A 15,351-nucleotide genomic window follows, 5' to 3' on the forward strand; every position below is an offset into this window, starting at 1 on the left:
GGCAAAAGACAAAGAGAGAATCTTAAAAGGAGCAAGAGAAAAACAGTCAGTTTCCTACAAGGGAGTACCCATACGACTGTCAGATGATTTCTCAACAGAAACTATGCAGGCCAGAAGGGAGTGGCAAGAAATATTCAAAGTAATGAATGCCAAGAACCTACAACCAAGATTACTTTATCCAGCAAAGCTATCATTCAGAATTGAAGGCCAGATAAAGAGCTTCACAGATAAGAAAAAGCTAAAGGAGTTCATTACCACCAAACCAGCATTATATGAAACGCTGAAAGGTATTCTTTAAGAAGAGGAATAAGAAGAAAAAGGTAAAGATAAAAATTATGATCAACAAAGTGACAACAAATACATTTATATCAACAAGTGAATCTAAAAATCAAATAAATAAAAAAATTTATGAACAGAGTAAACTGGTGAATAGAACCAGGGGCATGGAAAGGGAGTGGACTGACAATTCTCGGGGGGAGATGGGTGTGGGGGTGCAGGAAGAGACTGGACAAAAATCGTACACCTATGGATGAGGACAGTGGGAGGGGTAAGGGCAGAGGGTGGGGTGGGAACTGGGTAGAGGAGAGCTATGGGCGGGGAAAAAAGAGGAACAACTGTAATAATCTGAACAATAAAGATTTAATTTAAAGAAAAAAAAAAGGCAAAGGACTTGTGCCATTGATGCAGACATAGATGAGCATGTTGGCAGAAGATGCTAAAGATGGTCCCCAAGACAGTGATAAAGATTCTCAGTATTTTTACTCTTATCCAAAGAAGATTTTGCTCCCTACACATTGGTCATATTGACAATCAGAAAATTTTAAAAATGAAAAGATTATATGTACATACACATACGAATGTAGACATAAAATTCTAAAAAGAAACCACCACACCTTGAATTAATACATAAAATACTCAAATCCTCAATCCTGTTCAGGCAGCAATAGCAATTAGGAGGCGTTAAGAATAGTGCTCATCTAGGTTATGCCACTTAGGTTATGTGCAGAAATGCCCTGGTCCAAGCTGGCTTCTAATGCGAGAGCTTGTTCTAGATGACAGAGTCTTGAGCTGGGCAGGATGTGTTTCTCTCTGCACTACAGGCAAACGCACTGGCCTGACCACTTCCAGTGTTGCTTTCCTGGTTAGTCACCCATTGCACACACACATCACCGTGACAATACAGACTGCAGCTACTGCTCTCTCAGCCGGCAGTTGCTAATAGTTCCTCTAGAAAGGACATGTTTCTGCAGGATTCAAGGTGCTGGGCAAACAGGTTATCATTCCTATGAAAAAGGAATTTCACAAACCCCAAGGACTGACAAAGATGAACATCAGGACATAGCCAAGCCTCCTGCTCCCCGCGAGGCTGAGGGAACATAGGGATGCAGGCACTTGCCTGACCCACACTGAGAGCTGAGAGGAGCAGGGTCATATCTTTAATAACAAGCCCACGGGGCCAAAATCAGCAGAGCTCAAAACAGGATTTGGCTTTAATGTTACATACTTTTGTCTCTGTAATGGCACCTCCTACCACTTTCTTACTATATGAAAAAAATAATAAAGTTCCAAAAGGAGGGCTACTGATTTCCTTTTCATTGTGTATGAAGTGAGTTTAATATTTCAATCCTGTGTGCAGGTAAGTACAATCTGCCGAAACATGATCTAAGGGGGAAACCTGGGCACCAGATCAATGCTAACCCTGGGACAAAGTTCAAGCTGCGACTATGCCCTTAAGCATTTTTCCTCCTTTAATATGCAGAAAATCCACAGGAAGGCATTTGATAATTCATCTTGAAGTGTAAATAAGTAACCTCACCTTTCACATCTACAGGGTTCATTCACATTTTAAGGGGGAAATTCTTTACTTAAAAACTATGAACTGCCCAAATTTCAGGCATAAGCTCGAGGCCTGTCAAGAGGACCCAGCAGGTGCAGCGCCTCTGTCCTGCCTCATAGCTGTTGGGAGCACAGAGTTAACCCGTGAAAGATGCCCAATGAATGTCAGTTGTGCTTATAAACAAGCTCTATCACAGCCCATCCACTAGGCCCATCCTGGATTCAGCCAAGGTCACACACACTGGGAAACAGAATTGTTATTCAGCACAAGTAGTCATGCGTCATCCTTGAACTGACACCAGAGGGTCCACAGCAAGAGGATTAATCCTTAACAGGCCCGACGCCGACTATCTCCTCAGCAATGAACTCTGCTCATTTGGCATCTGCCTGCTGGCTTCGCACTCAGTTTAAGACGAGTTGCAGCACTCACTTACCGTTCCAACCAGGGGATACAGAAAACCAGCCCCGACGCTGGCACGGATGTCGCGAATGGGCAGGACGAAGCCGGTAGGCACACCCTTTTGCTCTGGGTTATGAGACAAGGACAGGTGTGTTTTGGCCATGCAGATGGGCAGATGCCCAAAGCCCTGGGGAAAGAAGGGAACAGAAGCAGGGCAAATGAAAAGCTGACACTGCGAGAAAGAGCTTTTGGGTGCGATGGTGTGGATGCTTCAATTTATTTGAAACATTTCAACTCCCCTTATACTTATCTCCACCTCACTGCCTTCTAGCTTAGTGTAAAAATAAAAAAAAGTTGCAGGGGTGGCGGGGGCAGAATCTGTTGGGTGAGGGGAGTAAGTACTCAACCATATCCCAAACGTGAGTATTTTATTTTCATCTATATAGCCAATACAACTCAAGGCCAGCTCTCAATACTTTAGTAAGACATTCCACAATTCCTCCTGGCTTTTCCACACACGCATATACCACCTGTGGTGATAAAGAACTTGGGGCTGGATCACCCAATGCACACTCACTATTTCAGAGGAGCAGAGGCTGCTGCCAGGGAAAGCAGTGGGTGCTTAGTGGCTGGGGGAACTCGGGGCTTCTTGACTGCAGGGCCTGCTTTATAAACAGCTGAAAGAACAAAACAATCAGACAACTACCTGCTTCGTGTAGACTTCTGCCTTGAGCTGAGCCTCAGGGAGCAACTCAATGTCATCTGCCCCATAGATCTTCTGTGCGATGATCCTGATTTTATCCGCTACGGGGAGCTGATAGACAGAAAAGAGGGGGAGACCATCGCTGGAACACGGACCCATTCCAGGTCAGAGTCCCTACAAGGGCCAGAAGATGTTTTTATATACATATACAGACACGCAAATAGTTTGAGGTTTTTTTGGGTTAGAGCATTTTCTTTTAATGCCAAGCCCCAGATTTTGTAAGTGGAAAATGTCCCACAGAGGTAGTTTCTCTCTCTGTGTGTGTATTTAGGATCTCACTAGATACATCACAAACAATATTGATGACTACCCAAGAATAATTACTTATTTATAAGTAGAAAATAATGTTCTATGACTGGAAAGCAGTCTCCTGTCAAAGCTGTTTATGAAATAAAACCGATATCCATCCACATAACTCCCGGTTTGCATATGAGAAGTAGATGCTATTCTTTTTTTTTTTTTTAAAATATATCTTATTGATTTTTTACAGAGAGGAATAGAGAGTTAGAAACATCGATGAGAAAGAAACATCAATCAGCTGCTTCCTGCACACCTCCCACTGGGGATGTGCCCGCAACCAAGGTACATGCCCTTGATCGGAATTGAACCTGGGACCTCTCGGTCCGCAGGCCGATGCTCTATCCACTCAGCTAAACCAGTCACGGCGATGCTATTCTTAATATAACACATTGATTGGTAATTGCTGTTACTTAGAAATAGTTTCAAAAAACAATCTGGCCCTAACCGGTTTGGCTCAGTGGATAGAGCGTCGGCCTGCGGACTGAAAGGTCCCAGGTTTGATTCCGGTCAAGGGCATGTACCTTGGTTGCAGGCACATCCCCAGTAGGAGGTGTGCAGGAGGCAGCTAATCGATGTTTCTCTTTCATCGATGTTTCTAACTCTCTAACCCTTTCCCTTCCTCTCTGTAAAAAATCAATAAAATATATATTTTTAAAAACCCACAAATTTAGTTTAAAAAACAAACAAAACAAGAAAAACAATCTGGTGACTTCTATGGTGACTATGAAGTGGGAACAGTGTGAAAGGCTATGCCCTCCGTGGCTCCTGAAGCAGAGCGCAGTGGTCGGAGGCCAGGGGTCTAACTGGTGAGGGCCTGGCCCCGCTGATTATCCACAACAGGGCGCCTGGCTTCTCGCATGCTGCCCAGTGGGGGAATCACAGCAAACAGCAAAGGAACTGGGAAGGAAAGCTACTCAGTGGTAACTTGGATGAGCAAATTACTAAAATTAGTCCATTTATCTGACTCTACTCCCTAGCAACCAAAGCTAAGAGAATGCACTGGGTGAGTTTTATTTTTTGGAAAGGAATAATAATCTATAAAAAAAAAGTTCCTTTTTGAACTAAACAGTGATAATTTATGAAAGGGCTTTGCATAATGGATAGGAATAAAGCAACTATTCAGTTATGGCTTATAAAGATGCAACAGTGCCCTAACCGGTTTGGCTCAGTGGATAGAGCGTCGGCCTGTGGACCGAGAGGTCCCAGGTTCGATTCCGGTCAAGGGCATGTACCTTGGTTGTGGGCACATCCCCAGTAGGGGGTGTGCAGGAGGCAACTGATCAATGTTTCTCTCTCATCGATGTTTCTAACTCTCTATGCCCCTCCTTTCCTTTCTGTAAAAAATCAATTAAAAATGTTATTCAAAAAATAAAATAAAGATGCAACAGAGATTAGTGTCATATGCATCTTGTGACTGGGCACATTCAGAACTTCTGAAGCAAAAGTACTCTGTGGAAGGGTGATTTAAGACCCACAGATGTGGAATTAGACAAAAAGTGGCAGCCTCCTGTTTTTCAGAGCAAAGTTCCAAGCAGAAACGGGTTATAACGAAGCAGGTCTGCTCGCCTTCAAGGCCTGGGGCTCCTAGCAGTGGGCACTGCGGAGGGGTGCTTAGAGAGGATGCCGATAAAGGCTTTGCATCTGTGTTCATGGCATTTCCTGAAAAAAGCATCGGTTGAATAGATTTTCAAACCTGTCTGTGAAACTAAAGCTCCATAGGAAAATGTCCGTGTCCACAGGGCAGTGTTAATTAACCGCCGGTGTATTAAATATGCAAGAGGCAAAGAGAAACAAAAGAAAGTTAAAATCCAAGAGTAATAGGATTTCTTCCTCCTACCTTTGGAAATAACCCTTTATGGTTTTTTTTATGTCAATTTTCGAAAGTCTATAATTATCTTTTAAAAACCAAGCCAAGAGCCCACTTAGAGAATACAAACAGAATTAGCTACCACATCCATCCCAAGTTCCTAATGAAGTTCCTTGTTGTGGGCATACCACTTAATGTCCAGTCACATCCTGAAATACATGGACAGAGAAATGAAAACAAAACACAACTCTATAATATAAACAACCTTTCTCTGAACTCACTTTATACTTTATTGTTCACGGAACAAGCAGTGCTTCTGCTTGGGCCAGACATCATGTAGTTTACTCAGTGATGGAAAAAATGCTAAAGCCTGCTGGGGTGCGTGGTTTTGCACCCGAGGGCTTCTCTGAACTTGAGGCAGCTCTGTGCCAGGAAGTGAGAAAACGTATCTGAGCCTTGCTGTAGCCCCGTGTCAACTTGCCCTAATATGGTTGGTGCCTTGGGTTAAAGGCCGTAGTGAATTACACTCTTATATATGACCCTTCCTCCTGCCAGCAGAGGAACTGTGCTGTGAGCCTTCCCAAAAGCTAGGACGTGAGCCAATCTCCCAGGGTCTTCTTGCCTGGGCCCTTACTCTGTGTGTGGGCAGCAATATGAGTTGGTAAGAAAGCTGTCTAGAGGTGAGGGTCCAGGATGTGTAACTCACCTACATGGGAATCAGACCCACAGAGCTGAAGCTGTTAAACACAGGCTCTGAACAGAGGCAGCCACACAGAAACCTCACTGTGCTTTTTGGCTTTCTGCATAGAGCAAGTAACCCACCTTGAGGTCATACAGGAGCCGGAAGCTGCTGGGTGCCTGAGCTGCTTTCTGGACGGCCTGAGCCAGGGCTAGGGCACCCTTGCCCCCTTCTGCCCAGTGAGTACACTTCACGGCGTCGAAAGCCCCATGTTCTCTGGCGAGGCGGCTGACCAGGTCCAGCTCGGTCTCTGTATCTGTCCTGAAAAGGCAGCACTTCATGTTAGAGCCTTGACAGTGCCCGAGGAGGACAGAATCTCTCGTTTTTGCCATTAAAGCCCATGTGAATTACCTGCTGATAAATGGACATTAAACAAGTGATGTTGCTTGGGTCTGAATCCCAGCTCCACGATTTACTACCGAGGTGACTTTCGAGGTTACTTAAGCTTTATGTGCCTGGATTTCCACGTGGGTAAAGTGGGAATCATCATAGCACTTATTTCATTTGGGATGTCAATGAGGTTGAGATGTCAAAGTACCCAGACCATTCCAGGTATAGCACAGGAATCAATATGTACTCGCTTTAAAAATATTTTGCTTCCCATTCTGCTGTGATTAGGCCATTATGACAAGCCCCAAAACAGCATTACAATATTTACACAACCCACGCAAGTCCTCTCTCACAGGAACACTTCCAGCTCAACACGTCTGACTCTTTGTCATTACAACTTCCCACCAGGCTCAGAGAAATAATGCAACTCTGTAGGGCTATGATCTCCTGTTAGCTCAAAAGGCCTCTGGACACCAAACAGAACATTTAACGTCAGGTCTATGTGTTACCCACTTCACCCGGTGGAGGGGAGGGGACCCAGGGGAGCCAAATCTGAGCCTGGACCCTCAGTGGACGAGGTGACGAGTTCCCTGTGCCGTGTGTGGTGCCCGTTAGAGCACAGGCTCCTTTAATGGCCCCTGAAGCCAGCTTAACAACCAAGACTGGTAAATGAATCAAAAGAGCTAAAAGCTCCAGGAGACGTTTTCTGACCAGTTTCCACAGTCCCCTGAGCCGCGGCGCTGCACTTACTTGAATGCATTCACAGCCACCACCACTGGGACTCCAAACATCCTGGCATTTTCAATTTGTTTCTTCAAGTTACTGAAGCCTTTTTCCACCAGCTCCAGGTTCTGTAAAAACAACAGTGAAGGTGTTGGTCCTTCTGTGAGCTCAGAGAGGACACAGCTGAAGACGGTTCCAGGCCCTTCTTAAAGGAGAACCTGTCTCCTCAAGCCTGAGCCACTCCGTCGGGACAAGCTGAGAGAGCGCAGGTCAGGGGATGTATCTCCCACCACAGAGAGTGTGTGCTGAGGGGCCGCTCACACTGTGCGGCCTCACCACGTGCACATGGAGTGGAATGGTGCTCGTGTCCTGGCTGTCCTGGCAACACGAGAGCTGCTCTATCTGCTGCCATCACACCACATCTCAACAGCATGCTTGCTGTTTGAAGGGAATCAGATGCCCTTAAATAAATTATGTTTATAACCCCTATGTTTATAGATTTTATGTGCTCATATGATATAATGGCACTCACTAACTCTACTCAGTGTTGCACAGACCCTTCCATCAGAAGACAGAGCCTAGCATAGTGCCTGGTACTTATTGTACAGCTGCTACAGAAAACTTGAGGGAATCAGGGATGCTATCACAGAGGTTTTAAGGAACTTAACCATAAGCCTTTACTGGGGACAACAGAAAACAACATGAAGCTATCTGTAAGAACCAAATAACATGTAATTTAAAGGAAAGAAATTAAGGAAACATACGTTTAAATATGTTTCCTGCAGCACTGAAAAACTGCAAATAACACAAACTTTCTTCATAGGGGATTTATAATATACACACTCAATAAATGTTTATCATGGAGATGTTATGAAAAATGAGATAATCTATATGACACGGAACCTGTCAAAAGTGTATTTAGTTGCAAAAGAATGTGCTAAGTTGCAAAGCAATGGAGAACTTAATTCCATTTTTGGACAAATAGAAAAATATATGTATATATCATGAAGTTTGTTTTAATGTTGAGAAATATACAGAAAATGGTTAAGAAGGTTCAAGCTATATGTTACATTCTTATACTGTTTAACTTTTATACAAAGGTGATGATACTAACATAAGCTTAAAAACACATTAAATGTTTAAAAAATATGTAATAGTCATATATAAAGTGATATACACTGGATCACGAGCAAAACCCAGCAGTAATAGCTGTGGGTTTGGGGATTCAATGAGACAGCAGAAAAAAATAGGTAAAAGTATTAAAACATCTGAGATCCTTATAATCATGATTTATGTTTTCCTTTTAAAACTAAAAACCAAGATTAGGATTACTTGATATTCCAAAAAGCACTGCTAATTCTTTACCTCCAGTCACATAAAAACCAATTAATATGTAAGGCTGATTGAGAACAGTTTTAAATAAGTGGAATTTCTTAAATGAAGATACCAGCTGGGCCGTTAGGGGCAGTCATTCTAATCAGACACAGGGAAGGCGGTGGGGTGGCAGTAGGGCCAGAACTGTGAATTGCACTCCCACGTGTGAGCTTAAGTTTCCAAAAAAAAAGCAGAAAATTTGAATTAGTGATAGCGGCTGACCTTACTATCTCATTCGAGGACCTCTCTCATAACCACCCCACACCGACTCTGGAGATGTTTCTTTGATGGTAAATGACATAAATATGAAAAGGTTCAAGCTCACAATTGTTTGAGCTCCTGCTTGACGCTACAAACCAAATGGAAATTTTGCCTAGAAAAATAACCAGGATGCTGCAGAAGAAAAGACATCCATAAAAAATGTTTGGCAGCATCTCTGGCCTCTACCCACTGAATTCCAGTAGCACTCCCCACAAGTTATTATAATAAAAAATGTCTCTAGACATTGTCAAACATCCCCCGGAAATAAAATTGCTCCCGGTTTGAGAAACCACCGCTGATCGAGGGCAGTGGCTTTACTCCTATGTCGGGCAATTCTGTTCTATGAGGCACTTCCTCCCTACTGCATTTAATCCAATTCTTCGGCACACTGCAGCCTTTTAGCATTCCTGGGAGCAAGCCTGGGTCAGAGTGATAGCCCCACTCATCTTCAAAGGAGCCGGTGGAGATACGCTGATTCAGCCTGTGGTGCTTTCTAGGTCAAATAATTAGAAATGATTGGAGTTACCTCCTCTATGTACTCCTTGGGAAGAGGCAGTCCGGCAGTAACCTGGAAGGAAAGGAAGCAAAGTCAGAGGCATTTTCTATTTACAATTAAATATCAGCTTCAACTGGCGTGTGCCATATGTTAAGGCCAGGAGATGCAGGCTTGGGGATATAGGACAGTTTAGGGTGTTTCCTGCCCTAAGGATTTAGGACATATGACCAATCCTACAGCACAGAACAAAAACGGCTGCTTTGAGAAGAGTGGACCTTTGTGGCCTAAAATTTGGTGGTGAGAAAGGATGCATCTATGGAGGGGGGGAGGGGATGTAGTCTAGTCAGGGGCAATAACCTTTGAGTGATGCCCACAGCAGAGGGGTGGAAGTGAAGGTTAGTATAGGGAAAAGGCAGCCGTCAGTCCTCCGAAGGCCACCTTGACATGCCCGCCAATGGAGTCTGTGACAAGCCCTGTGCTGGGACCAGGAGCTGGTCTGCAGAGCCAACCCACGCCTTTGTGGATCTGAACCGGGATGCAGAAGCAATACCATCTGGAGGGAAACAACACACACGGGTTCTCTTCCTTGATCACAGCATACTTAAAGGTCTCAGGGTACATAAGCTGTACGTTCACTGTTAGAGAGGCACCTGGAGGCCTGGCCCTGCTGCACCCACAGGGCTGAGCTTGGGGGTGAAGGTGCTGGTCCAGGAACCCCACTGTGGGCCACGGGCAGTGATGAAGCAGGGAACCGAGCCACCTCGCTCTGGCCTTATACGCAGCCCCCCGAGGGAATGTGAGCCGCAGGTCTGGCTCCTTGGCAGAGGTGTGTGTATAAAACCCTCCTCAGTGCTGCCCAGGTTAAGGGCCCGGCATATTTTTTAGACCATGAGATGAGGAGAAAGGAAATGAAAGTGCAAAGTTGTGAGGATGAGTGCAGGGGTGCAAGAGAGAAATGTTGGTTATAACTGGGAAGGAAAAGGGAGTCAAGCCATGCTGCACTGCTAGCAGAAAGGGGTGTCCTGGGCTAGGGGTGCTTTGTACCTCAGGGACAACAAGCAAAACTAGAGAGGCGGGGGCTGTGCTATGGCAGTGGCTCTCACAGCGAGGCCTGGAGACCTAATCCTTCCATGGGGTCTCCAAGGTCAAGACTATTTCCACAATAATTCTAAGACATTATAACCCTTTTCAATCTTTCTCTCTCACGGAGTATATAACCGACTTTTCCAAAGACTATGGGACATGGGATATCACAAAAGATCAAATGCAGAAGAAGAGAATCCAGTGGCCTTCAACGAAACCAGATACTGAAGAGATCTGAAAAATGTACAATGCCTGAATTTTGTTTTGGAGAAATACAGTAACTTTTCATTAAAAAAATTTGTTAATATTAACTCAGCTTTAATTCCTCATGTAATAAATATCAATAGATATAACCCACCTAAAAAAAAGTTCTTTCAGGCCCTCATTCATTTTTAGAGGTATAAAGAAGTTCTGAGGCCAAAAGGTTTGAGAAGAACTGCTGTAGTGGCCGCTACACTAAGAAACACTGCTTTTTGTTCTGTAGGGGAGGGAGGTCTTCTTTCTCAAGTTAGAGGACCAGCTCCTAGGACGGGAATTGAATTCAAGTAATTTCTGAACACCAGCACCATGTCTTCACATGTAAGTGCTGAAGAAAGGTGCTACAATAACAGGATGTAAAGTGAAATTCCCAACCCATAGGGACTCGAGAAAAAACAAGGTTCGGGATGGAGGTGAAATAACCCAGTCCTAACCTGTGTGCATTGTCCCCTTCTCCCTCCCCCGCCCACCGCAGGGTGTTGGTGGTCCCCTCCGGCGTGCACCTCCCCAGAAGGGCTGAACTGTCTCAGCTTAGTAGTTTTGTGGGCTGGCTGCCAGTGTCACTCTTTGGAGGAAAAATGGGACAGATTTTAAAAGAACAGTCTGACCATAAAGGAATTTTTTGAGGGAATAGCGAGCGCGTGTCCTTGGAGGCACTTAGATATTATCAGATGTTTTCCTCAGAAAGGTAGGCCATGACGCCAATTCCAGCCCTCTGAAAATGCCGAGAGCTGGTCGTGCCGAGTGATAAGAGGCTACCTGCCTGAACGTCCCTTGCTTTTGACACTCTATTAATCATGAAGATAAGAGCTGCTAATGAAGAAACAGGCACAAGCCATGCAGCTTCCCTTTAGCCTTCAGATTATTCCCGACAATCAGGCTCTTCCTACTCTTTTTTCTTTTTTGGTTAATCCTCACTCAAGGATATTTTTTCCATTGACTTTTGGAGAGAGTGGAAAGGAGGGAGGGAGGGGAGTGGGAGAGGCAAAGAGAGAGAGAGAGAGAGAGAGAGAGAGAGAGAGAAAGAGAGAGAGAGAGAGAGATTGGTTGCTTGGTTGCCTCCCACACAAGTCTCAACTGGGGTCAGGTATCAAACCTGCAACCCAGGTATGTGCCCTTAACTGGGAATTGAACCAGTTTGCAGGCTGATGCTCTAACCACTGAGCTACCGACCAGGGTGGACTCTTCCTACTCATGATCCTCACCGTAGGGCCACCTCCGTGCATTTTAAGAGCCCTGACAGTGGCAACAAGCACCACCACGTGAGGGCGGAGACCGGAATAACGGCACTTGATGTTAAAAAACTTTTCCATTCCAATGTCTGCTCCAAATCCTGCTTCCGTCACTGTAAGTAAGGAGAAGAGCAACTGTCAAAATGCTATTTCAACTCCCCTGATGTTAAAAAACAACAACAAACAAAACAAAAAAACAACAATTCACTGACTGTGCAAAAAGACTCACCTACAAATCCTTCAGGCCCAACAAGCTTGAGTGCAATGCGGTCTGCAATGATAGAGGAGTTTCCGTGTGCGATGTTGGCAAACGGTCCAGCATGAACAAATACTGGAGTGCCCTGTGGAAGCCACGACAGTGAATCTGTGAATCCTGCTTCGAAACGGATCCCACAGTCAAGAGGAAAGTTAGTTGGGATCCCAAAGAAAAAGACATCCCGAAAAGTTAAACATGAAGCTGCCTCTTTATGACAGCAACGTCCCAACTGCAACCTCGAGGAAGAATGGGGAGAGACGAGCAGGCAGAAAAATCGTGACTCCCCAAGGAAAGTGTGGACACAGAAAACTGATCCGAAAGTCTGGCGCCGCTCTGCTCACCTCCAGTGTCTGCATGAGGTTGGGCTTGATAGCGTCTTTCATGAGCACGGCCAGTGCCCCACTCACCCCCTGTAAAACGAAGGCGCGATGTGTTCACTCCGACCCGCAAAAAACCAACCTTCTAACCCAAAAGTCAGCACTCTTAGATCTTCCTTTTTTTAGCTGTCTTAGACCAATTAGTAGTTCTACCTGAACTAGACCATTCAGTTATTTATTTTTTTCTGGATATACTCTGAATTTGCCAGTTATTTTAAGCAGAGAGAACAGCTAGAATAAAAATGACATTCACATGTAATTCTTGGAAAAAGCATAATTCTGGAAACAAGCATCTCAATCAAGCTCTGCTGCTGCTGGGCGAGGGGAATCCATCTAGTTTACATATGCAGATGCTAGTTCTCTGAGTAATGAATTATTTGTAACTTTGGTGTCTGGGCAGAAGTGGCCACAAACCAAATTCAGTATGTGTTTCCCAAAGCAAAAACTAAGAATTTACCCAGGAATTCAATACCAACTCTTAAATAGCAGGTCCCTCTTCTAAGCCCTCCAACCAAGCGGAAAAACTGGTGACAAAGTAAAATAAAACTATAGACCCCATTTATATTCAATTTTATGAGTTTTGCAGTTCCTGCTGTGGGTGTAAAAATTTAAAACAATTTTCTTTTTTTATACATACTAACTGCGAAAAGAGGATGTTAATGTTTTCCCCCAAGGATCTGGTTCATTGGAATGAGTTCATATTGACATACTGCTTGCTTAATCATAGGCCAACCATATTGGTGTATGTCAACACAAACAGACCTTTAAAAAGTTAATCTAGCCCTGGACTGGGTGGCTCAGTTGGTTGGAGCACTGTGCCATGCACCGAAGGGTCGCTGTTTGGATTCCCGGTCAGGGCATATGCCTGGGTTCTGTCCCTGGTTGGGGCACATATAACAAGTAACCAATCGACGTTTCTGTTTTACATTGATGTTTTTCTCTCTCCTTTCCTCTCTCTAAAATCAATTTAAGAAATTTAATCTATAAGATCATCTCATTTCAAACCTCATATTATCATGTAGACAGTTCAGAAATAAATCTGAAGTAGAGAACTAACCTTGTAGGACCATCAGATAACTGGAAAATGAATTATTCCCCATGTGTTTATCAGCGTGGATACAGTGGCGGCCAACAAACTCATGACAAGTGACCTCTGTGTAGGGAGGCGTCATGGGGAGAGGCCAGGGTGTGACCCCAAGCTCAGCAACTAAGGGCCTCACTCGGACTCTGGTGCCCTCTGCAAACTGAAGCCATATACCCACTTCTGTGAATACTCTCAGGTTGAACATGGTGCTCAAACCATCAGAAACCTGTGGTCTATAACTGGAGCATACTACCTATTACTCACCATGAAGTACATTTTATAAATTCCCTAATTACCTTGTCAGCAACAAAGTCATATCTGGCCCATATGTGGGGTACCTACCAGGTCTTCAGTACTGATGGGCTCCCCTTTCTTGCTGGATGCCACCACCATTTTGCTCAGTCTCTCTCTCATGTCTTCCAGGGAACTGGTGAGAGCCAGGACAGCCATGATTTCACTGGCCACAGAGATATCGAACTGGGTCTGTTGGGAGGAAAGAGACACAACAGGGAAAACTTCGTTAAACCACAACAGTGAACTGCAAAAGTAATCCTTGTTTGCATCCACAGCTTAAACAAAAGCTTGAATGGGTTGAATAACAGTAATACACAGAGAACTTAATGAAAACAGTTCTCCCCAACGGAAAAAATCTGTAATTATTCCAAGACCTTGATAAATCAAATCTTTAAAATAAATTTCTAGTAGGACAGTCCTGTGAAAGCAGCTTGTAGTTATGGTTTCCCTAAAATACAACCCGGAACCTCTTACACCAAAGAGACATACTGCAAAATGGCCACAATTTTAATCAATTTGTGTGCACTGATATTCACTTGGGTCTCCACCTCCAGGAAAAAATGCCGGGGGAAAAACACACAGGTGACACAGAGGATGTACTGCAAAAGCTGTCAGGAGCGCTCAATCCCACACACCTATTCGCTTCCACTTTGAAAGGAACAGGCAGGAAAGCACCTGGCAGTACCAGTCGGGTGGGAGCAGATGGAGGAGGACAGAAGGAGCAAGGATATGGCTCACTGGAACTAATTTACTTAGAAAGGAACAAACAGTTACCGTCCGTGTGTAACCTTTCTCCGTCGGAGCCTGTCCAATTGTGATCTTCCTCAGGAATCTATCATTGGTATCCAACACTACGGGAAGACACAGGACAATGCCAGGAAAAGGACCATGAAGTTAAAGGAACCAGCCAAATTGTAGAGCAACAAGTGCAACTTAACACCTGTCTATTCATATCTGATTTCAAATCAGATGGCAAAGCTAGAATATGGGTTCAAATTAAGACATGATGTACATATATAGTAAGTGTACAGGAGTTATTTTTAAAGAAACAAATGTGGACTGGCTTGGTTTTATTCTGTCTAGATAACTCAAACAGCTAGAAATCTGGAACCTATTCTAAAGCATATTCGAGCTTACAAGAAAAACAGCAGGCCAGTTTTCAAAAGGCAGAGGTTGTCTGCCTGTGTTGTTCTGCGGGATGACTCACTGGTCTTACACCATCCTGGGAAACACAAGGGCCATGAGCACAGGGACAGGCAAATGCCTTTAGAAGCATGCTGGGTAACAGGCCTGCTCTTCCCTTCAGCACGCTGAGAAAGTCACCTCCCTTCAGATGACAGAATAGCTATCCAATTGTATACCCTTGGAGAACATGACAAAGATCAACCAGCTAACTAGTCTTACTTCCGTCTCCCAGGACAAATTACTGTTAACATTTTAGTGTATTTCCAATGTTCTTTTTTTGTATGACGCGTCAAACAATTACAAAATACAAAACGGAGACTTGACTTGGGGTGGTGAACACACAATACTAGTGTACAGATGATATGTTGTGGAGTTGTGCACTGAACCCCGTATAATTTTGTTAACCAGTGTCACCCCAATAAATTCAATAAAAAGGAAAAAAAAAGTCAAAAGGTAAGTGTTAGTGAGAACGTGGAGAAAGGGGACACACATTACTGGTGAGAATGTAGATTGATGCACCCAGTATGAAAAACAGCATGGAGGGTTCTCAAAC

At 44.2% G+C, this 15,351-nt stretch overlaps 1 protein-coding gene across 1 annotated transcript in view; it reads right to left on the reverse strand.

Moving 5' to 3' along the window:
- MTHFD1 (methylenetetrahydrofolate dehydrogenase (NADP+ dependent) 1, methenyltetrahydrofolate cyclohydrolase, formyltetrahydrofolate synthetase) overlaps positions 1–15,351 on the reverse strand; it is a 55,970-nt gene that overhangs the window by 4,140 nt on the left and 36,479 nt on the right. The window contains exons 18-27 of the mRNA XM_015561544.1: positions 14,388–14,464; positions 13,662–13,802; positions 12,200–12,268; positions 11,832–11,943; positions 11,576–11,715; positions 9,060–9,101; positions 6,926–7,026; positions 5,929–6,106; positions 2,943–3,050; positions 2,271–2,423 (exon numbers count right to left, since the gene is read on the reverse strand). Of these exons, the coding sequence (XP_015417030.1) occupies positions 2,271–2,423; positions 2,943–3,050; positions 5,929–6,106; positions 6,926–7,026; positions 9,060–9,101; positions 11,576–11,715; positions 11,832–11,943; positions 12,200–12,268; positions 13,662–13,802; positions 14,388–14,464 (1,121 nt within the window). The remainder of the gene's footprint in view (positions 1–2,270; positions 2,424–2,942; positions 3,051–5,928; positions 6,107–6,925; positions 7,027–9,059; positions 9,102–11,575; positions 11,716–11,831; positions 11,944–12,199; positions 12,269–13,661; positions 13,803–14,387; positions 14,465–15,351) is intronic.

Source organism: Myotis davidii, unplaced genomic scaffold (assembly GCF_000327345.1).
Source record: "Myotis davidii unplaced genomic scaffold, ASM32734v1 scaffold337, whole genome shotgun sequence".
In the NCBI taxonomy this organism is placed as follows: Eukaryota; Metazoa; Chordata; class Mammalia; order Chiroptera; family Vespertilionidae; genus Myotis; species Myotis davidii.